General features: G+C 44.8%; 1 protein-coding gene across 1 annotated transcript; it reads right to left on the bottom strand.

The window, feature by feature from the left end:
- Positions 1-5,726: 5,726 nt before the first annotated feature.
- Positions 5,727-9,469, bottom strand: LOC146194921 (pfs47 receptor-like). Its single transcript, XM_084596154.1, has 3 exons — positions 9,323-9,469; positions 8,840-9,054; positions 5,727-6,258 (listed from the first exon to the last, which is right to left on the bottom strand). The coding sequence occupies exons 1-3, from the start codon at positions 9,336-9,338 to the stop codon at positions 6,010-6,012; spliced, it is 480 nt and encodes a 159-aa protein (XP_084452280.1). The 5' UTR covers positions 9,339-9,469; the 3' UTR covers positions 5,727-6,009.
- Positions 9,470-23,729: the final 14,260 nt, after the last annotated feature.

The following is a 23,729-nucleotide window of genomic DNA, read 5'->3' as shown; positions in this document are numbered from 1 at the left end:
CATCATACATCTAGCCCAAGAATTTTCATTTTCCCTGTACAATATTGCAACCTATGTATACATGACCAAGCAATTTATATGGTTTAGCTAGTCAGCTCATCACCAGAATTTTTTGTCAGATTGGGACAAGCAAAGGTGTTGCGTTAGGTAGCGTGTTGAAACAGACACTGAGGATAAGTAGATGCCGCTTTGCATCTACAGATTATCGCATTCTAGTGACAAAGTGGTTATTCGCATTGACAAAGCACCTTCTGCAGGTGCTTTTTTAAAGTTGGAACTAATCACAGCCAATGGCTATTTCCTGAACCAGTTTGTAGAGGCGCCTGTGTTTTGTAAACTTTTATTGACACGGTAAGAAAAGTTGCCGAAAATGGGTGAGGTCCTTAGTCCAAGGCTCTGGTGCTGAGTGCCACGTTTTTGGCTCATTCCACTTGATGACTCTGCTCACCTAGTTGCAAGCCTAGAAGTGTAAGTTTTCAGGTTTGACTTGAGAAGAAGCAGATAGATAGGTTGAATGTTTAGGTGTTGCTGGCAGGTCCATGTTATGTAGTATAGGGAGGTGAGCTTAGACCAGTGTTTAGATGTGCTCAGGTTGTGTAAGGTACGAAACTGTGTAGTAATGGGGTTTATTATGTATGTATGTATGTATGTATGTATGTATGTATGTATGTATGTATGTATGTATGTATGTATGTATGTATGTATGTATGTATGTATGTATGTATGTATGTATGTATGTATGTATGTATGTATGTATGTATGTATGTATGTATGTATGTATGTATTATGCAGGACTGGAGTTGGCACCAGGCCATTACAACCTTCCATGTTATGGTCTTGTGTGGCTGGGGCAAACGGAACCTCTAGCTGTCATCAATGATGACTGGGGATTTGTTAGTATTGATTGGGGATGTGCTTGGGTCTGGGGACACTGGTTTCAAACTTAGGTCGCGGTAGTAGGCTGAAGCTGGCGATCCTCGGATCGCGATCGGAGTAAGCTTGCCATCATGGTAGCAGTGTAAGGTGGCTTGTGAATTAGAAAGGACGATTACGTATTCTTTGTCTCCAGTGATTGCCAGGATTTGAACTCAATCAGCATCTGTCAGGTTGGTACTGGCCAGTGACATGGGAGCCACTGTCATGAGTTCATGTTTGACAACACTAACAAGGGTCAACGGGTGCTCTGAGTAAGAGTAAATGGAAATATCTGTGCATCTAACCTAATTGTTTTCGCCCAAAGTTATCTGAATCAACCTTTCTTTGGAAGCATGGCAGTAAAAGGATGCAATGTTTTATCGTATAGATACTAGTTGGTCGCAAATCTCGAATGAACTGTTGAATAATTTTCCAGCAGTGTTGTTGATAATCGGGGGCGCAGGCTCATAGAACAGTGCGACAACTTGGGGTTTTAGGTTTGTACTGGCTGGCTAGGATAGGGGAGGTCTGGATATGCTCCCAAAGGGTGTTTGGGCCCTCATGGCCAAAGCTGTTCATGACAGCTTGAGTGCTAGGCCTATAGCGATCTTGAAAGCCTTGATGAGAAGACAGTTTCTGGCATAGATCACTGAGGTTAAACATCACTAATCGCATTACAGCAGTGCTCATAATAGTGTCTGTCCCAGGCTTGCTTGTTAAGATTTTGAATGGCAAGACGTAAAATTTTGGCACTTCTCAGTGATATATAAACATTTTATGCTGAATACATGTCAGTGTAGTTAGAAAGTGCTGTAGCACGCACTTTTACTAAGAGAAATTACATGGCCTTCTCCTCAGCGTCCATTTGATATTGTTTTATCTTTTCCATATAACTTGCAAATCCAGAGAAATGTGCACATTGTATAGCACATTCTGTGTTATTCCATGCTGTGTACAAAAACCATTTGTGCCATATGTTGTGTACTGTGGTAGTGTATTATGCAGTCTTCAACTTAGGGGAACACAGGACATCAGTATTGAATTCGGTTTGTATCTTAGGTTTATATGTGCCACAAATATTTGTCTCTCCAGTCATTTGCTTGCGGCGGCTACATGAATGATTTAGTCCTTGATTTTAGTGGACTCATTTTCTAGCTTTGGTCGTGTTTTAGGTGTTGTACTCCTTGGAATAATTAGTTTTTATTTACTGATGCATACATAATAAACTGTTTTTAGAATGAATATGCTTGATCCAAAATGTATATCAGAGCTTCAGAATGTCGTGTTCTCATGCACACATGCTCTTCCAGGCTGATACATGATTATATTATGCACAAAATCACTTCACTAAACTGCATATTGCAGAGATACCATAGAGAAGGGATCAATTTTAACGTGTACATGGGGTCTTCAACTGTGCGATCATATGAACGGCATAAAAGACGCAAGCTGAAATGTAATGCTGAAGCCTTTACAAGTTGTGTAAACTGCACAGTAACCTGGAATCGGACGCAAATGAGTTAATAGTATGGCGCTGCCTCATTAAGTCAGATCTCAAGTCGACCCATACGAGCGACGAAAAAGGCCCATATCAGGCCATATGAGTGATATAAGAGGCACATATCGGGCCATACAAGTGACACAAGCGGCCCTTATCAGCTCATACGAACAATATGAGAGACGCATATGGGGCCATACGAGTGACACAAGAGGCCCGTATCAGCCCGTACGAGTGATATGAGAGACGCATATCGGGCCATACGAGTGATACAAAGGGCACATATAAGCAAATACGAAACACATACCTACACATATCATCTCTTATGAGCATATGTCAAGCACGTATAAATTCATATGAGACATAAGTCTTCATATGAGATTTTTCAATAGGAATGGCTATTTTGCGTGGACTATCACCGCCTGATTCCTCTAAAAAGAAAGATGTTTATTCTCTTCTCCGGATCGATGACGCCATAGATTGACTGCACTCCGCGTCATACGTTTCATCTGTTGATCTGCGGCCAGGACATTGAAACATATTTATGCACCCTCAGTATAAGAAGACGACCGCTTTTATCAAGCCCGATGGCTTATTTGAATTTAATGTAATGCTGTTCTGGCAGTGCAATGCTCCTGCATCTTTCGAGCGATTTATGGATGCCATCCTATTTGGCTTAATATGGCATGTATACATGCGTTACCTCGATGACGTCGTTATGTTTGGGCGGCCATTTCATGAGCACAATAAAGGCCTTGCGCTTGTACTGGACGGCTTGAAAAACGCTGGTCTCGCATTGAATGCGAAGAAGTGTCACTCCGGTGAATGGTAGACTGGTTCTTGGCCACCTTGTTGATCGCGAGGGCGTCAGACCTCACCCACAGAATACCGCTGCAGTTGCGTAATTTACAACACCTCCTAATGTAAAAGAACTCCGAAGTTTTCTCAGACGTTGCGGACATTTTCGCCGTTTCATTCCCCGTTTCGCTGTCATTGCTCATCACATCACATGCCTTCGCCTCAAGGAGGCCCTCTACGAGTGGACACCCAATTACGACTGTTTTCGTAAACTAAACTTTCTACGTGTAGGCATCCGTGCTATGTTGATTTAGCGTTATTGCGACAAGGAACAATTTATAGCTTATGCAAGTCGCTCCTTAAGTAAACTTGAGTGCCTTTACACAATTACTGAGCAAGAGTGCCTCGCCGTAGTTATCGCAGTTCAGCCTTTTCAGAGCTATTTGCACGGATGCCCATTCAAAATGGTTACAGACCATCATTCCGTGTGTTCGCTCATCAACCTCCGCGACCCGTCTGGGCGTCTTGCGTGGTCGGCAATCCGGTTCCAAGAATTTGATTACACGGTGTTATACAAGAGTGGGCGGCGCACGCTAACGCAGACTGTCTCTCACGTTTGCCGGTTGCGACGACAGAATGTGACGCCGACAATTTTGACGATTACATTTACACTGTATTATCTCCGTTCCCTGCCGTCTGCACGTTCCGCAGTGAGCAGACGAGAAATTGAAGCCATTCTTTACCGCTCCACAAGACTCCGCCGCTTCCCGTCCTTTTTGTGTACGTGCGGCCTTTTGTACAAGAAGGAATATTGTGACACAGGCTTCCGCTACCTTCTGGTGGTCCCTCACAGCCTACAATTCTCTATTTCGCGCTCCGTGCATGATGCTCCCCCTTCGGGACACCAGGGATCAGCGAGGACACTCCGTCTCACCCAATAACATTTCTATTGGCCACGGATGCGGGAAACCACTAAGAGGTGTAAGGCGAGCTGCACTCAACGTGCCAGTCACACACGTCCCACTAGTACTCCCTATGAAGCCACCAAGATCTCCTTTTGAGCAGGTCGGCACAGACCTACTGGCACCCTTTCGCAAATCTCTTGACTGTAGCCGCTGGATTGTTATCTGCACTGATTATCACACTTGTCATGGTGAAATCGCAGCTCTTACGTCGGTTACAGCGCACCGGGTCTCCCTCTTTTTTTTACACTTTGTAATACTTCGCCATGGTTCACCACGACTGTCGATTAGCGACCAAGGTCTCTAGTTCCCCGCGCATGTTGTTGAAGAACTCTTTCGCTTGTGCACAAAGCATTTTCGACACTCCACACCTTATCATCGTCAAACAAATGGACTGACCGAGCGAACCAACCGTACAATCACCAACATGCTTTCAATGTTTATCGCCGCCGACCACAAGAATTAGGACTTTGTACTACCATTGATAACATACGCATACAGTACCGCTCAACAGGAAACAACGCTTTACAGTCCGTTTTTACTTTTTTATGCCCGCTCTACTCGACACACCCTCGACAGCATCCTTCCATTCTTCACACATGCTGATTCTGGGGTTGCCGAGATCCTCTGCCGGGCTGAGGAAGCCCGCTAAATAGCCCGCCTGAGGAGGCTCGCCTCGCAATAAGGCTGGAAATTCCGCTACGACGCCCATCATCGCTGAGCAGGCTATCTTCCTGCCCAGTTGGTCTGGCTTTGGCGCCCAACATGAAAGCGTGGATTCAGCGAGAAAATATACGTGCACTATACCGGCACCTACATGATCTTCGGCAAAGTTAGTGACCTTACCTATCGGATTACGCGCCTCACCAAAAGTGGCTGATGTTCGGCACTCACTGAGGTTACTCACGTCACTAGGTTCAAACATTGCCATCGTCGTCCTGAAGAGAGACTCATCCGGAAGGGTTCGTCTGCGACGGGGGAAGTGTTATAAAGAAGGAGAACTGTTCAGAAAAACCAGGAAAATGAAGAAAGAGCAGTTCTAGGGGTAGACGTTTCGTTGTACCTTTTCAGGTGATACCTGTTCTACAGTACCGCTGGCTGTATGAGCCTGGCCTGTCCAACCTGCCAAACATTCGTCTTGGTCACGTTACGGGCATGACAATGCCACGTGTTTTTAACACCCGTGTATTCATCTAAAAGATTTTAAAAATTCGGGTTCAACGTTTCAATGCAAGCCCTACGCGCATGCAACTTGAATATATACTTACTTGTGTGGATGGTAAAAACTTTCAATCTCTGTGCTTTCATGCCGCTAACTGCTAAGTGTGACAGAAGAAGATGTAGAGCACTGATTGTGTTCGAGAAATTCGCCATCTTCGATACTCTGCAACCACTCGTTCGAAAAAAACAAAATCAAGATACTCATATCCACAGCGATTGCGCTGATGCTGGGGTTTTCTCAGGCGCCCACACTGACTTGTTCTTTGTCGCATAGCATCTCCCACGTAGCGTGTATTGTGGATATGAAAACATTTAAGAAATATTAGCTTCCATTACTCCGTGACTTTTTATTTCTGATATGAAGTTCAATTTATTCTTAACTGATCAAGGGGCGTGGGTCACAAACTTCAAATGGCGCTTGTTGATGGCACAGTCTGTAACCTCTAAAAGTTTCAGAAAAAGAAATATGCAATGAAAATGCTCATTTCTAAAATCAGCTTTCCTTTTAATCTATATGCCAGAGGGATTGAAATCAATGTGGCTTTCACTATGTAATATTTGTATACATTTCGTCATCACCGTGGTTTGATGTGCGTCGACAAATTCTCTTGCTTCTTATAATTTGTTTGCTTTGCAGACTAGCACCTCATACTCCGTGTAGCGGTGCTCAACACCACCTAAAGGAACGATAGCACAACGCTGGGATGGTTGGACCTTTCCAAGAACCTTCATACCCTTGTGGAGAGCGCGCCCGACATACAGAGGCTCTCCACTAGAGGTCACACCACCTTGGATCGCACCGCTTGGGACAGCACCATCGCTGCTCGGAAGCCATTCCAGAGAAGCTGGATCGGCGACGAACGCCTGCGATACGCATTAGCAAAAGAAAGTGTGGTGAATTTTATATTTTTGGGAAGCATAGTGTAAATTATTAAAAAGCTAAATGATTCATTTCTTAGTCTTAATGCTATTGCTAGAGGCTCTACAAGATATTGTTGTTGTACGAGATGCTATTTGGCGCCTTATAACAAATAACATAAGCAGTCAATTCATTTCTGTTAGAGAGGTTTTTCTGCGTCAGTGCACAATGAGCTATCGACGCTACAATCCTCAACTTTAACCAACTGCTTGTCTCAACGTATAAACGGGAATATAAAGAATATAAACAACGTTCTTTTGAAGTTTCAAGGTAGACTGAGAGCAGAAAGATGGCTACACAGTATGAAAAAGCACTGAGCAAGGGCTGAAGGGGTGCCTCAGTTCGCAAGTCGAGCCAACGTTTCGACAAAGGGGCTTCTTCGTCTGTGCTTCTGAATTTTCTTCTGGCTTCATAAAAAAAATGGCACAGGTTACTGGCGTTGGTCACTTATGTTTTAGACATTATACCTATTATATGCTGGGCTATACCTCTATTGTTGTCTCGTACAAACCTCCCGGACCCTACAAAGAACGACTCAACGCACGCCACGAAAGTTGCCCCCAGGACCACTAACCATGGAACTCAGGTGAATCGACTACGCCAGGTCGGTACGTACTTGAAAGCTGGTTGTGCACAGTTAAGAAGTCATTCATGGGGTCACAACATCTACCAAACAGCTTTAAAATGCATTTCTGATGAAATAAAGACCTATTTCTGTGGTTGTTGTTGTAGTGGTTATTTATTGTATGTACAAAAGAAAAAAAAAGATGTTGCCAGCCCCGGTATCTGCTATCTTATATCTGAAGCACCGGAACTGAAAACGTCAATTAGTGGAGGAGGAATTCTGCCATTGCATTTTGTATCGCAAGGTGGGCACACATACCCAGCAAAACAGAGTAGCGTACGTTGAATGCCTGTTCAGACTCCTTCGCGACATCCTCATACCGACGTGTAGGATATAGACGGTGAGTTTGTCATACTTTTACCGTCTAGGAGGTTTTCTACTACCGTGGTAATTAGGCAGAATGCTCGTCCTTGCAAATCTTCTAAAGATAGCCCCCTTTTTCCCTCCCTTCCCGCAGGGCAGGACTTTCAGATGTTTCAAATAGCTCCCTTTCCAGGCTGAGATGCAATTCTTCTCGGCTGCAAATATTTGCGAAAGGCTATACAGGTTGCATTATAACATCACTTCTTACAAATAACTACTAATTTACACTACTAAGTAACACTCTTAACAGCGCTAACATTTAGCGCTCCTACTTAGCACTACAGAGTCGAACTCTACCTACTTCTACTAACAAATAACGCTAATAAGTTGAACTTCCAGTTAGCAAATGATTATTAAATTTACTTAGGAACTATCTAAAAGGCAATGCAATGGCGTGAACGTTAGGATACACTCAATCGTCTCCCAGTGTTTTTGTCTTTTTCAGGGCCCTCACACATGTTTTGAAGGGATTTGACAACGCGTAGAATGCGACGGCTCCTCTCCACTGCTCGGCCCACAGGCATGCCCAAGTATACGACTAAAATGCTTTCGTACAATAAAAATGTACCATCTGCAAGTTTGACTTCCACATGGTACATTTTCATCGTTCTCTGATAGTTGTGCAGTAATACATTTTCAGTTGTTGTTGATTGCCTCAGAGAATGCTCTTTCTCAAGTTTTGTAGGAATATTTCCTTCATCATAAAGCCATACTTTACTAGTTTTGCGTATACATCATCAGGAACCTTGATTTTTCACGTAGAGAAAGACACGTGCGATTTCATTGAAGAATAGAATAAAGATATATGTGCTCATTGCTTCATTTTAACCTATAATTAAATTATTTTGACGTTCTAGGGCATTACTGATAAGTTTAACGAATTGCAATTGTTTGCGTAACAGAGAAAGAAGGGCTTATTATTTTGTTGGACACGGCCGGAAAGTGTTTAGGGCCAATCTATTGGTCATAGTGCTTAGCAGTTTCCACTATTTCTAATACTGGAAGCCTGATATGCTATTCTCGTGCATCCAATGGCCGCAGCTTGACGCAAGCAGCGGTGAAAGATGTTGAAATATGTTCTCCGCGCGTGCTTTGACTACCTAGTGTAGGTTTCTTGAACCTGGGGCTGCAACTACATCACACTGGGGGAAAGGGATCGTGTTTCGACTTTAGGTCTTACCCCCTCCCCTCCCCCCGACTACCGATTATGGTTTTCCCGGTACAAGCAAGGAATTCCTTCAGTGTCAATGATTTCAACAATAGTGATGGGCGAATAGAGCGACATGGGGAAATAACCTGTAACCTATGAAATTGCTGCCATTTTAACAGCGGGGTTCTCTTTCTAGCATGCGAGAAATGCTCATCTTACAGTACCGCTGTAACGAAACATATCATGCGCTGGAAAACACTTTACGCCGAAGAGGTGGTGAGGTGGTTATTTGTATTCACTCATGTTCATCACATTCATAGCGACACTGAACAGGGTACCTATGCGCACAAAACAGTGAAAGGGAATATGTGAATGGGTTTGTGCTCACCTGATAATCCCTGAGTTTGTACTCGACGTTGTTGTAGCCAACAAAACAGCAGGCACGGGAGAGGACGATCTTGCCCGGTATGACGTCGCCGCTTTGCACCGCCCGTCCAACGTAGGTGATCTCGCCTTCCCTGCCATCCCCACCCGCAACCGCATTTAGCGGTATATTCGATGCTTGGCACGACACCCACACCCCAGGCGACCTGTAGCTAACCGCTGCAAAACAGTTTCAGAAAGCAGAATTAGAAATGTGCTACATTTAGGTGGAGGTGAATATTAGTATGTTACCCTTCGCAAGCACAACGTTTGTTCATCTTAGCTGCTCTCGTTAAAAGTAATGGGCGATCGCAGTAGCCTACAATTAAAGTAATCGTTCGGTACGTATTATTGGAGAGTTGATGGCTCGAACAGCTGCGCTATCCTATAAGCCATGCAGACGTGGTGTGAATAACCTTACATGAAGAGCGGCATAAGTGAAACTTACGTCCGTACTCTGCCATGTATTTTGTCGGGGTGTTGTTGCTGTCTACTTTCACACTGTGGTCTCCCTCGCGATATGTGGCTGCTATATACGACAGCCACTGAAAATTGACCCAAGCACATATCGGGAACGTTGAATAGGGCTGCAGTAATCAAGGGACCAACTCATCGCTGTTATCAAAGGCAAGCCGGGAACTCATAGTTGTCGACAGCCACACTGCTTTGTCCTTTCACGTTGATTCGATAAAATGGATACCCATTTGTTTCAAGGGTGGTGCCACAAGCAGACCTGATAACGCGATTAGACCAGACTTCATTTTTAGTGCGCATAACGTTGTTCGAAAGTTGATGTCAGAATGCCTTAATTACAAACCGACTGCACTATCACCCAATACACAATCCTGTTGCTCTTGGTATGGTTTGCATAACTGCAGTATTGATGGACAAATATCGTATGATTCATTTGGCACAAAACGCTTTATGTAATCATCTCATGCCGCTGCACACAGAAATGTTTTTCATCTCATCCTCTGGTAGCTGAAGAAGAAATTGTCATAAGTTAATAATCTCTTTTAGGTGTTTCAGTCGATTTATTTAGTCATGACACTGATATACTTGTGACAAATCATACCAAAGTTATCGCGTAATCGTTCTCCTAAGAAACGGAAAAACTTACAAACCTTATCTACAGAATCACGTGCATAAGTTTCAAATGCTTAGTAGACTGCGAAAGAATAAATTAAGCATTTATATAATGGTTGATGGGTAGATGTTTTTTTACTTTGAAAGTCACCTAAAACCGGCGAAATTTCAAAAATGTTTTTTTATGTATAGCAAAACGTTTCAAAGTTGAAGTTTTACTAGCCTCGCGAACCAAGATCGTCGGCTTCTTAAGATGCACAACTAAACAAAAAGCAGTTAAAGAACGAAAGAACAGTGCCAGAAATTGGAAACATCGTTTTGCAGTTTTTAGGATGAGAGATTTTGTCATAGTTCAGTAGTTTTTCTATAGTGCTTTACTGTAGTATAGCCACAGTCAAAAATATAACAGGCGAGGAGTCTGACCCCCCGCTTCATCTTGTTCTTCGCACCTGCGGCCCGCGGAGCCGGCAGCGCACGCTTTATTTTCTGCTGCATCGCTCCTTCTTCCACTTCGCTCCCCTATTCTCCTTCATCACACAACTAACAACCTAGCTATTACCGGTACACATATCCACAAATATACAAAACTGCCCGCCCCAATAGCCCACAAATTACAAGTCCTCGGCGTATACCCTTTCTCGCCACCGCCTCGGCGGCCCATCTGGCTTACCTCCTGGGTCCTCCAGGTTCAAAATGTTGTCGCCATCTTCGTGTAGTCTACAGCGGGCTGTCGTGCACGTGAGGTATTCAGATGGCCATGTAGAAGTTAAATCAAACCAAACGCTGTCTCGCCATGCTTAATCGAGCTTCTGCTCTGAAATTTAGGTACAGGCTTATATGAGTAACATGGCTTAGTAACCGCATAACCAAATTATTGCTTGCATATTCGCGCTTAGCTGAGCTTAGCCGCCGCCATGGTTTGTTCTAATCTGTACAAAAGTGTTTACGCGGGTATTTTTGTACTTCAAAACTTTGTAATGTACGTGTATTTCTTTGTTAAACAAAACGAGAAGCAATAAGATTTTGGTGAGGTTATTTTATTCCTTATTCATACTTGTACGCTTTTTATGGTTATGCCTTCTATAAAGCAAATAATAATGTTAAGCGTAATTTTTTGATGTGATGCACATGATATAGGCTGCTCCTTATTGAAAGCCTTCTTGTTAATATAGATCGTATGGCCAGGTTTTACGTGAACCACTTCTCACAGCCAAAGGCGGGGTTTTGCATGTCGCCTGCATAAAAATACCGTAGCCACTTCAAAACGTAATACAAGCAAGGGTGCCTGAGGATGCCCGACGTCTACTCACGTGTGCAACTGCAGTCGGCTAATGTAGGCACCACAGAAAATACGAACACCGTAGAGGGCAGAGTACCTAGACAGAGCAAGGCGTGTCAATAATAGCGCGCACTGCGCGCACATCTTTTTTTTAGACCTAGCGGTGTGAGCAATGCGAAACATCCAAAATCGCTATGTGAAAAGTTGCTCACTACCTCTACGCAGTCAACAAAAACCGCTTGCCAGGCCCGTGTCTTATACTTGAGGTGGATACATCCTCAAGGCTATTTCTACTCATCCACGGATCTTTTCTTTCTATTTACATTTCTATATCCTTTTTTACCCACCAACCCGCCGGAATGTCCCATTTATTCCAAAGGCTGAGCCGGCATGAAACTGGATGCAGCGTTCATTCCGGAATTTCCTGTATTTGTCGATGACCCTCGTTTCAGGCGAAAAGCCGTCCCGGGCTGGAATGAATACACAGAGCTGTAAAACAGCAGGGTTACATTTCGGGAAAGGAAAAAACGACAAAATAAAAACATTGCATCAACACAACAATTCTAGCTACCATTCTTCGGCAGCCTAGTCGGGTGCGGGACCCACTGCTGCCGCTGACTTCGGCAAATTGAACATATTTCTACTTGTCTAGCGTAATTTTGTTTTTAGAGATATCTTTTTCACAGGTGCAGATATCAGTACCTTAGTTCATAGATAGCCTGAACATTTTCCTAGCAGTCACGAAATATCACAACTTCCCCGCATCTTTATAGCCTACACGTTATTTGCACACAACCTTATTGAAAAATGCTGCATCAGTGTCATACCGGATTCGGTTTAAGGTTGTTGTAAAGGCTGAACAGTCATGAAAATGAGCGGCATGGCAATCTCGGAATATCCTGTAAAGGTGGGCGATTCCGGTTTTAGGAAAAAAAAAGTGGCCTCGGGCTTAAAATAAAGCTCAAAGCTACAGAAACACAGGTGAAACTAAAGACATAGAAAACAAAAAAAAAAACCTTCTGCACAAACCAAGATTCAAACCACCACTGTTCTTCAGCCGAGTTGGACAATGTAAGCACTACTTCAAGACAGATTTTTCAATTTATTGCTCCTAAGGTTTTTTTTATCTATAGTCTGTTTTAATAAAATGACGTACCGAAAACAAAGAAGACAGGAAGGTGCCAAACGTCCTTTTTTCGTATACTGCCAAAGCTCCTTCAAAGCTGCCAATTAGTAATAAGCCTCTACTGTTCCGTCGGTTTGGGCTATGTTCCGGAAATACCCTACAAGTATGTAACAGTGTCATTGAAAGTTTCACGCGAAGAGCGAGTATTTTTTCATAGGCGGGACGAACCTGCATTTTCGTCTTCCAGAGGCTGTGAGGATCAGAACCATTGTCATGGCGTATGGTACTTCCCAATCATCAAAAACTCTTCAACCATCAATGATTATCAACACTTCGATTACAAGCATTGTACAACACGCTTGGATTGAGATCATTCACTTGTTATTTTTCTAGGACCAGGCCCCGTGGCGGAGAAAAATATTGTCGGGACAGTGACAGCGGCGATAATCTGCCGTGAAGGCCCCACAGGCACTCCTCCTTTTCCAAAGATCACAGGGCATGCATGCACAGGCTGTCAATTTACAACGTGTACTTCCCCTATTGACTCACTTTGTGCTTTGCTCCTTTTTTTTCTGTTCCTTTACAACAGTTCATATCTCTTCCTCATGTTCAGGGCAGCAAACCCGTTTTTTTGCCGATCCCTACCTGCCCTTTCACCTTCTGCTCGTTCCTCCTTTGTTCGTCGAGCCTTTCTTTGGAATAAACGTCAGCCAGGATTATTTCAAAAATCGAATATGCTGAACCTTTATTGTCATACAATTAATTCAAAAATACAGGACTTGTATAGCGCCGCTAGCACACTCAGCTACCTACATAAAGGTATGGTTCAACTATGAAGACTCTCCCCTTCAAATTCGAAATATTTTCCTTGTTAGAGAATAAATTCCCGAAGTATTATATAGTACTAGGTTCAAAGGAATGCTGGTTGCCAGTATCCGGCAGCTTTTAACGGTATAATTCTGTTTACGTGTTTATGTTTATGTGTGATGTTTATGCAACCTTAAAACGCTGAAACAATTTTTACATACCTGGTCGCCCCTTATTTCGCAGTCTTTACGGCTCGCACGAAGCAATCTCATTCATATCACGTCTTAAGTGATAGTGTTCGCTTCAGGTTATAAAAGGGCCTTAGTTCTCAAGTATGTGCAGTCTACATATACAAAGTCCATGAAGGTTCAGGGAAGAAATGCACTTTCTGTAACATTATCATGCTAAGGCGGCAGTCGCTGGAAGCTGAGCGAGTCGCCACATTTGAACAAACCTCAGTAACTGGTCGCACACTGCAACAGAGCAGATTACAATAATCCGGTAGCAGGTACTCCCCCTCTTTTGTCATGTCTAACGAACCTGCTACCAGTCATGCAGAACTTGGGAACGCAGAGGACGGTCCTTCTACTGTCGGTACATGAGGTCTACCACTAAACGCTTTGAATAAATTAGTCGCCTTGTTGCTCATTGCGCAGCCAGTGGAATGAGATTTTCGTCTAGGAAAAAACTCGCTGGGACTGTACTGTCGCGCTCAATATGAGTTACACCGCGCGAGCGCGTGTCCGAGTGCTCTGCAAGGTTGTACAGTGGCGTACCGAGAGGTTCTAGGGCGCATGCCGGAACAGCTACACCCTCTCCAGATAACCCGAAAACGCGGCGAAATCGACGCCACTGTACAACCTTGCAGAGCACTCGGACACTAGTTCGCGCGGTGTAGCTCATACTGAGCGCGATAGTACATCGCGATATCTTATGCTTTCGGAGGCGAAATCAATGTAGCGGAGGGAGGGGGGGGGGGAGGAGCTTCTTTTGTCCGATATACGAAGGTCCCAATTTCAATGCGGAAGCTTTCAAGGTTGCCGACTTCTGTTCGTGTCCGCATGTGAATAAAGACTATTACTCATGTTAATAATTATATCAGTTATCCTTGGATATTTAGAAAAGAAGGGAAAGGTTTCGCTGAGGAGGGCACCGCCTGTGCACTCTTGTGTTCCGTTGCGGGTAGAAAGATCAATTTCAACGTATATTTCAATGATACGAAAATTAATCTCCGGGGAAAATTTCTTGTCTGTATAATTTGAAGAACATCTATTGTTGATTGCCCAAATAAGACATTCAGGCAATAATCTTTCTAAACCTGTCCTTATCACTGAAAAGATAGCCCAGCTGACTCCTCTTTGGCTGACACAAAAGTTTATTTCACCTTTTTAACTGAATACTCTGCTACGAAGTCTTCGTATGGGGAGAAACATCAACAGTGAACTGAAAAAAGGTAAATCGTTTACAGAAACGAATCCTTGGTATGTACTGCAGTTACCATTGCTGTAACGAAGATATTTAAACAGCTGCAACATTCCAGCGTCATTGTCTTCTTCGCACAGAAAAAAATGTACTATAAGTAGGTTCCTACTACGTTACACAAACGAAAAATATTCACAAAAACATTCAACTATAAGGCATCTCGTTGCCCCTTCTCTACGGCGGAATATCACGCACGTGCCGAAAGCAAAAGCAAATTATAGGAGACAAATGGTCACACATGACAACAGGAACATAAGCACGCTCGGTGGACTGTTAGATTTTAGTGCTTCGTAACTGTAATTACGAAAAGAGTTTAGAGCACGATCAATAGCCAGTGATGTTTGTTTTTCATCTCTTTTTTATTTCTATTCCTTCAGAATATATACTAATGAGCAGCGGCTTGATGTCTGCAATCTTGTTGCGTAATATGTAATACACACAGGTGTAATGTATGGGATCACCTAACCATTTTGGTTACTGAATTTCTGTGCTGGCCATGGAAGTTTTTTTGCTGATATTTTCACCCACGTTGCCTGTGTTTTTTTATAGGGGGCTCGGACAGTTTATGGGGCCCTTGAACACTTAGGTAGCAATCCTTCCTTGCTGTGACGAGAAAGAAGGATGCGTAAATAAAAACAAGATAACATCAAAATAATAAGCACTCCCGTCACGCTCTAAATTAGAAGTACCAAGCGTGTTTTGTGGCATATGTAGACAGATAGTACCTAATTCAGAACAGTAAGCTTTTCGTTGCCTCCATAACAATATATGTATGCATTCAAACTGAGGATGGGGAACAGCGCAACAATGGCGGAACGAGGACCGGACAAGCACTGGTTTTCGACTATTGTTGTATCAAGACGCCAGGTCAAGGAACAGGACGCTTTATTACGTGGTGCATGCTCGTAGCCTCAAACGAACAACCAACGTACGTGGAGAATGCGCGCTGTATAATACCGGCGTTAGCTGCCGGCGCATGCGCGAACATACATCACGAACGCGATAAGCCATGACAATACATAGCGGCGTCCTTCTCGCGATAGAACACGATGCTATAACACTCCCTTTCTTTTACAGTTCTAAACGATCCGGCGGCCGTCGCTGTCTGGTGCTCCTTCGCAGCAACATCGGTTGGTCGCCGCTTATTTGCTCTGCTGGCAACGGTGACGGGGTTGATTAAGCGAATTTTCCTATGGCCGGTGAATGAAGCCCTACGTCTGACGCATGAGGCAGTTCCACCTCACGAACTGATCTTGCACTCGACGTGATACAGGATCCTCGCAGGTGGTCAGCGTGCACAAACCGCACCTTGTTTCTCGCACACACCAAATATATTGTCGGCGATTTCACTCGAGTGATTTGTCCAGGCCACCATTTCACCACGTCATCATGCAACGAGCAAACCCACAAACGATCACGAACAGCAGACAACCTCTGTACACCTCTGCGTTTATCAGCGGACGTTTTTACTTTGTCAGCCTTCGTACTCACTGTATACATAGTTCTCGGTTTTAGTAACGACAAGAGAGTCCGCAGTTTCCTTCGCTGAAATAATTCGGCGGGTGTTCTTTTCCGTGAAAGTATGCGGTGTAGTTCTGTAACAGAAAACGAAGCTGTGAATTCTGATCTGCAGCGACCTAGAAATGCCTCTTTCTTCATCTTCCAGCAGCTGGTTAGCAAAGCCTTCTTCACTGTTCGCACTGCACTCTCTGCCGCTCCATTAGATTGTGGGTGGTAGGATGGCGTGAGCGTATGCTTAACTCCGTTTGCTTTAAGAAATTCTTGACATTCAGCTCCAGGAAATTGCGGACCGTTATCGGTTACCACTTCTACGGGCAACCCATGTGAAGCAAACCAGGAGCGAACTCAATAAACCATTTTGGCAGCGGTTGTCACTGTCATAGCTTTGATTTCTAACAATTTGGAGTATGCATCAATGGCGACAAAGAGCAATTTCTCTTTTTCTTCAGCGAAATCCAAATGTACACACTCCCATGGGTTTTGACGCAGTTGTCAGGGTGGCAAAGGTACGGGCTGTGCGGAGCGGTGAACTGACTGGATATCTGACAATTCCGCACACATTGCTCGAGAGCATGATCAATGCCAGGCGACCACACCATGTACCTTACTTCAGTTTTCATTCCGGTTATGCCCAGATGTGGTTCATGCAATACATTCAGCATCTTATTCCGGTGCTACTCAAAAATGACCACTCTGTGTGTCCGTACCAGACATCCATTGTCTCTATACTGAGCTCAATTCGCCAAATGAAAACTGGTTTTAACTGATCGGACACAGTTCTCTACCAGCCATGCCATATCATGTCCCGAACCGCTCTCAGCAGTTTATCTAGCCCGGTTTCGCGTTCCACATCCTTTGCCGTCACAGAGTCGGGTAGTGGCAAGCGAGACAATGCATCCGCATGACTGATAGCAGATCCCGGCTTATGCTTTATCTGGTAGCGATAGCCAAATATGCGAGCCACCGATGCACTCTTGCAGTGGCTACCGCGCTGCCCTGCCTTTTCGAATCAAACAGAATAGTGAGTGGCTGACGGCCAGTCAAAACGTTAAACACCCGTCCGTACAAGTACTTGTGAAATTTTTTTTTCACAGTAAACACAATGCTTAGAGCTCCTTTTTCTATTTGTCCGTAGTACCTTTCAAATGACGACAATCACCGAGACACAAAAGCTATGGGTTTTTCATTGCCTTTTTCGACGTGCGACAATACTGCGCCGAGGCCGTGCTCGGAGGCCTCACATGTGGTCTGAATTTCTTTTTTACATTACAAAGCGTCAAGAAACTTCCATTAGACGACATATTTTTGGCTAATGTGAAAGCCTCGTCACACTGACGCGACTAGTGTCATTTGCTTTCTTTGCGACGCAAGTCGTGAAGTGGTTCAAGCACCGTTGCCAAATTTGGCACAACTTTGGCACAGAAGTTTATGATGCCCAAACAAGCCTCCACGTGGGCCACGTTGCACGGCAGGGGTGCTTTTTTTTATGGCCACCACCTTTTTCGGCGTCGGATGCAGGCCATCCTTAAAATTTCATGTCCCAGGTATGTTATGCGTTGCTGAACAAAGCACACTTTTTCTCATTCACACGTACACCGTGTTTGCTCAGACGCTGTAGGACCCCTTCCACTCCTTCGTAAGCGTGCCTGTAGTTCTCGCCTGTGATGATTACATCATCCAAGTAGCATAATGTGCGATGTCAGCGCACGCTAGAGAACCCCAGGCGGTCAAAAATTTCCGGTGTCCTCCACTACGGCGTCTCTCATAGCCTTAGTTGCTTTGGAACGTTAAACATCAAAACAAAACCAAACCAATGTAGCATTTCCGTACCTGGCATACCAAGAAGTATTTGGTCCATGACAGCTTGGAACACAGCCTGTGCCCAAGATATGCCATACGGCAAGCGACGAAACCTAAAAAAGGCCGACGCGCGTGTTAATAGTAAGAGTTCTTGAGATTGCTCATCTAGCTCGAGCTGCAGGTGCACCTTTGACAGATCAAGAACGCAAACACTGTTCGGCCGTGCAAGGTTGTAAACATGTCTTCGGGCAGCGGCAAGTCAGCCTCAATGACCGGGTTAACGGTGAGTGGTAATCACCACAAAGACGCAGCTCTTTGCTGTTCTTTTTAAGAACTATGGCCAGGGGCTTTGCCCTACTACTATGCCTGACTCAGTAGTACACCATCTTTCTCAAAATTTGCCAGTTCATGCTTGACTTGCTCGCGTAAAGCGTACGGAACTAATCTCGTCTTAGCAAACGCAAGGAGCGAATTTTCTTTGAAGACACTGCTGGCTTTGAAACCTTTGCTGACACCAAAATCCGAGTCAAACATATGGCGATATTTTTTTTTAGTGAGAGACGCGTCACTCTCCACTGTCTGCGCAGTCATTATCTCGTGCCAGTTCAGCTCAATTTTCGAAAGCCAGTCTCGATCCAACGACGTGGGCATTCTCGCACCCTCGTTTCTCTGGCAATAACTAGCTTCAGATCAAAACATTTATCTTAATACAGCACTTTAACGTCCACGACTCCAGCAATAGGCGCAGGCGTTCCGTTGTATGTGACCAATTACGCATTAGTTTGTATTAAACGCCCACTATTTTTCAGACATACATGATACAGCTGAAACTGCATCTATTTCCATTTGAATCACTCTGTCCTTTATCCTAACTACAATAACAATGGCAGACGCGCCAGCCTTCTGCTTAGTGTGACACAGATTCAGCAGCTCATCACTGTTATCATCGGACTCTAAAGAGTGCACTACTTTAGATCTGCACAGTTTAGCAACGTGACCTCTTTTTTTTTACATTGGTAGCAGCGTTTGTTTACAAAAGGGCGACTCACAGGTGAATGTTGACCTCTGCATCGGTGACAGGGTGCGTTGGTCCCTTGCGGCGCATTCTTACGAGAGCTAGCTCTGGCTCCTTGCTTGATAGCATTTCTCTAGTATACGCTTTCCGTTGTTTCACTGTCGCCTGCTTTCAGTAGTCTTCGGTGCTGTCCGACGCGGCTGCTTGGTTGCTAACGACGATTGCAGTATGTCTTTAGTGTCCTGGCTGGCGGCTTCCATGGATATGGCCACACTACACGCTCGGTCCCATGTTATTTCATCGTCAAGAAGACCCAGCAGTCGGAATCGTATTGCTCCGGAACACAATCCCGCGACGAGCCAGTCTCAAGGAGCCTCACTCAAAAACGTGCCTAATTTGCCGGCTGCCGGAAGAAGAAAAAAAGAAGAAACTTCAAGAACCATCAAAAAGAAGTTTACGGGCGCAGCCGACGATATGCTCCCATCTCCCGTCAGCCGTCAGCGATTGCAACAATTGTTCAACAAGAAGGCTTCCAGGCCGATGGAGAGCGCCTGAGGAGGTCTTCGTAGAAAGAAGGCAGCACGAGAAGACAGCAGCATTTTGGCCGACGAACCGAGCCATCACTGCGGATCGGCGGACCGGCACACTGGCGCTAAAAGCGAGCAGCGCGGCAGCAAAAGACGCCCAGCATTGTGGAAAACAAAATGATCCATCACTGAGCGTAAGGTGCGAGCCGCGCAGCAGCGACAGACGCTCGCAGCGCGGCCAACGGGCCGACTCAGCGGTACTCAGCGCATCAGAACTGACTTCCAGCGCATCAGAACAGACTTCAAGCGCATCAGCCAAGAGATCAGGCAAGAGATCAGGCAAGCCGCTGATGGACTAGCGGTGGACTTTCGTGTGTTTTCCAACCGTTACATCGCGCACTGGCAGCGGAGAGGAGCAAAGCCCGAGCACAGGAACGCCAGACGCCGCAGTGGTCGGGGAAAACTGGGTGGCTATGCCAGCGGGGCAAGGTCAGTGGCCCTTATGCTGCTGACTGGAACCCACTGGTGCCGTGGTGTTTTGGAGCGAGTAACGAGAGTTGTGCATGATACAGCGTAGCTATGCAATGGTCCTGAAAATGAGTGCAGAGGAGAGCGGAAGAGATAGGGGAGATTCGAGAGCAGAGGAGGCGACGGTGGCAGGCGAAATTATGGGAACAAAAGGATCAGCAGGGGCAGCTAAAGGCGATGGGGAAACCCCGATTCAGCTATGGGACGCTGTAAATGGAGCAGGAGCTTGGGAAGACCACGCTGTTCATTGAGCGGGAAGAAACACGACAGTTATAGCTGCGAAGTGGTGGATCACAGGGTTCGCTAACAGATGTGAAGCTGACACGCGAGGAAGCACTAGCGCATTCGCAAAATGGCTGAAGAGTTTACTGACCATAATTCTAACAGATCCAGAGGTTCTAGCGGGGCTCGAGGGAATCGAGATCATTTTTCGTTTCTATATGTAAACGAATATTTTCTGGTCAACGTTTCGAATTTTCCCACCTAGAATATAAAGGGTTAACAGCGGTATTTGAAGCAGAACTAGACAGCATGGTCTACGATCTGTGCTCCATTATCACCTTATCATAGCTAGGGGCTGGCGCCTTGCAATCAGCTGCCACTTTGCAGCAACACTAGCAAGGCGGGAGTTCCAACAGTTAGCGGAACCGCGCTACTTTGTTTCCGACAGCGGCAACAGCGTAACGCCCCAGATGGGTTTCGAGGGTCATGCGCTCGCGTGTTCCTGCTTATATTGCTCATGATAGTACGTGCGTGTACTCTGAAAACACCTGCATTAACCTGATACCTATCGGAAACCCCTTGGCGGGAGCCTATTAGACGACATCCGTTTGCAGCTGCACCTCCGCATCGCCTCTGTTTGCGTATGTGTAGTTTACTCTCCTTTCCCAAGCGGGGACCACTGGCAGTATCTCTCTCCGGCAGTCTTGTCTTGTTTATCTCCTGCCATTCTCGCTCCTCGACCCAATCAAAGATCCACCTCACACTTTCAATGCACCAAAATGCATGGAATGCCTTTTGCTCAGTGGAATGAAAAATCTGGTCACTACAGAAGAAGTACAAGAGAAGCTGCGATCCGGTGATGATAAGCAGAGATGAGGGGTGGGGGGCTTTAAAATCTTTATGATTTAGTTGTATTGCTTCATGCTATGTATTTCTAAGGCAGTTGTGTGTTATGCGTTTTATTTTTCAGATGCCAGGTATCCGCTTTTTTCGGTGCCACAAATAAAGAAAGCGAACGATCACACTGAAGTCGCTGTTCAAGCACTTTTACGCAGAACACGGACATGAAAAAAACTGGCTGTGGGGTCTTCAAGGATGCTTGAAGACGCATGCTTTGTACGGAGCCTACAGAAAACATGCCTCAAGGTTTCATGGCGAATGCTTTTATGGTGAAGAACTTGTGCACACTGTTGAAGCTAACTAAGAGTCATTGCAGGATATGGCAGTCACTGATCGAGAGCCACTGAACTGCTTTCCAGGAACATCATTGCGTGAAGATGCTAACACCTCGGAGGGCATCGACAGCAGCATGCACAGATTACTTAGTAGCGAGAGGGACTTGATCAGCAATTCGCGCTTCTTGAACTGAAGTTGAAAGAAGCGATGCGGCTGCCAACCTCAGCTGTGCAAGAAGTATCGTGTGATGTTTTGTACATGCAGGCATTAGTTGAGCATTTTGAATCATCTTCAGAGGAGGTCAGAGTCGGTGTTCTACCATTCTTTGAGAATTAGCTTGGAAAGCTGCTCAGCAAATTGGAAATGCTTGCCTGCCATTGGAAATGCTGCGTGTAATTTGTAGAGCCAGAATGTATTTGTGTGGACACTGACAGTCGAGGAAAAAAAGAAACGTATAGCTACGTTTCCTTGATAAAAGTCTTGGAGAATATGCTGCACGACTTTTCTAATGAGATCAGTTCTCCGAATGTGCCAAATGCAGGAAAGTCCCTTGTTAGCGCCTTCGATGGAGCAGCTTTTAAAAATCACATGTACTTTCATGGATATCCTAGGAAGCTGTGTAAACAGCTATACACTGATGAGTTTGAGGTAAGCGACCCTCTTGGTGCAGAAGGAGCAAGCAAAAATTGATGGCAATCTATTACAAAGTGGTAACCACTTCCATGCACACACCAAAACTTTCGTTTATTCATTTGGCAGTACTGGCTAAGAAAAAGCTTGTTACAAAGCATGGCATGAAGAAAATACTTGAGTCCCTTGCAAAATATCTAAAACAACTAGAGACAGATGTATTACTTTAAATGAAGAAAATCATTAAGTGTTTGTGTTCATCGTTACAGGAGATAATCTGTCACTGCACCGATTGGGTGGTTTCAGGCGGGGTTTCAGTAACGGAAGAATATGCCGTCACTGCATGGCATTGCACCATGAGATTATTATTAAACATAGAGCACCTGACTTTCAAGAACGAGCACCAGCTTTACATAATTATCACGTAAACTTGCTCTATCGTGGCGTCAGCTGTTTGCCACACTATAATGTGCGCGATGAATGTGCCGCTTCATTTTGCTGCTTTGAACCAACGCAGCACCTCCCGCCAGACTTAATGTATAATCTGCATGAAGGAGTTGTACTTTTTGTTGAAAGAAGTTATCCCCTCTTTTATCAATGATGGCACTTTCACTTAGCAGTTTAAAACAGTGCTATGGCATAATATGCATACAGTAATAATGAAAAGGCAAACCAACCAGAACCACTGGCATCAAACTTGTTCAGAAAAAATTGAACAATCAAGGTAGGTGCCTCATAACTATACTGTTTATTTCGGCATTTGCCCTGGTATGTAGGTGAGTGTACACCTCGACAGCTTAAATTTTGGAGGGAGTACCTCTTATTCAGAAAGACTGTTGACATAATCATGAGCAAACGAGTTACAGTGTAATTCGTTACCTTTTTTTTTTTTTTTTTTTTTTTTTTTTTGTACGCAAACTTGCCATAAGACATATTATATAAACTCATGTAAATGGTTTTCCGTGAGGAACCGGAGCAGGCTCCCGCTCTTAGCGTTGTCGGTGAGCCATTTAGAAAAGTCATCTTCCCTTGTTGTGGTTAGACCCACTTCGCGCAGAATCTTTGTCCTTGATTCCCTTGTCCCTGCACAAGTCCATAGCAGGTGGCGAACATCCACTTCTGCAGCTGGTGTGGAACACTTTGGGCATGTTGTTGGTCCGATTTCAGCTTGCGATTCCCATCGGCATTTTACCGACGGGGTAAGGGCCGCCCCAGCTCTTATCCTTCTAAGGGAAACCTCCTCCAATCTCGTTAAGTTACGAGGGAGTGGGAATGTACACGGGGGAATGAGGGCACGTGTACTTTTCCTTAAAGAGGATGCTAAAATGGAAACAGCGGAGCGGGCATCGAAAGGGAGCCTGGTGGGGGGCGCATTAGTGTGTGGAACTTCGTGTGTGAGGTGGTCAACTTTTCTCTGCTCAGCGTTCTCAGCATTGTCTTGTGTCCAATGTATCTGGATGCTTATCTTTGTTTTTTATTGAGTGCGTGGATTTCCTGGGTAACAAATAGCGTCTTCGTCACTTTCTTTAGTTGTTTTATGGCGGCTAAGGAGTCTGTATAGATGTGGGCTTTTGTAACCGAATCTATTTTATTTATGGCCTCCATAGCATCGCGGATTGCATAGAGTTCCATCACAAGCGGGTCCGGGTAGTCTAA

The sequence above is a fragment of the Amblyomma maculatum genome, chromosome 3 (genome assembly GCF_055883805.1).
Source record: "Amblyomma maculatum isolate TAMU_Amacu chromosome 3, ASM5588380v1, whole genome shotgun sequence".
Classification (NCBI taxonomy): domain Eukaryota; kingdom Metazoa; phylum Arthropoda; class Arachnida; order Ixodida; family Ixodidae; genus Amblyomma; species Amblyomma maculatum.
The sequence above is the reverse complement of the archived record's forward strand: the minus strand, read 5'-3'. Positions and strand labels throughout refer to the sequence as shown.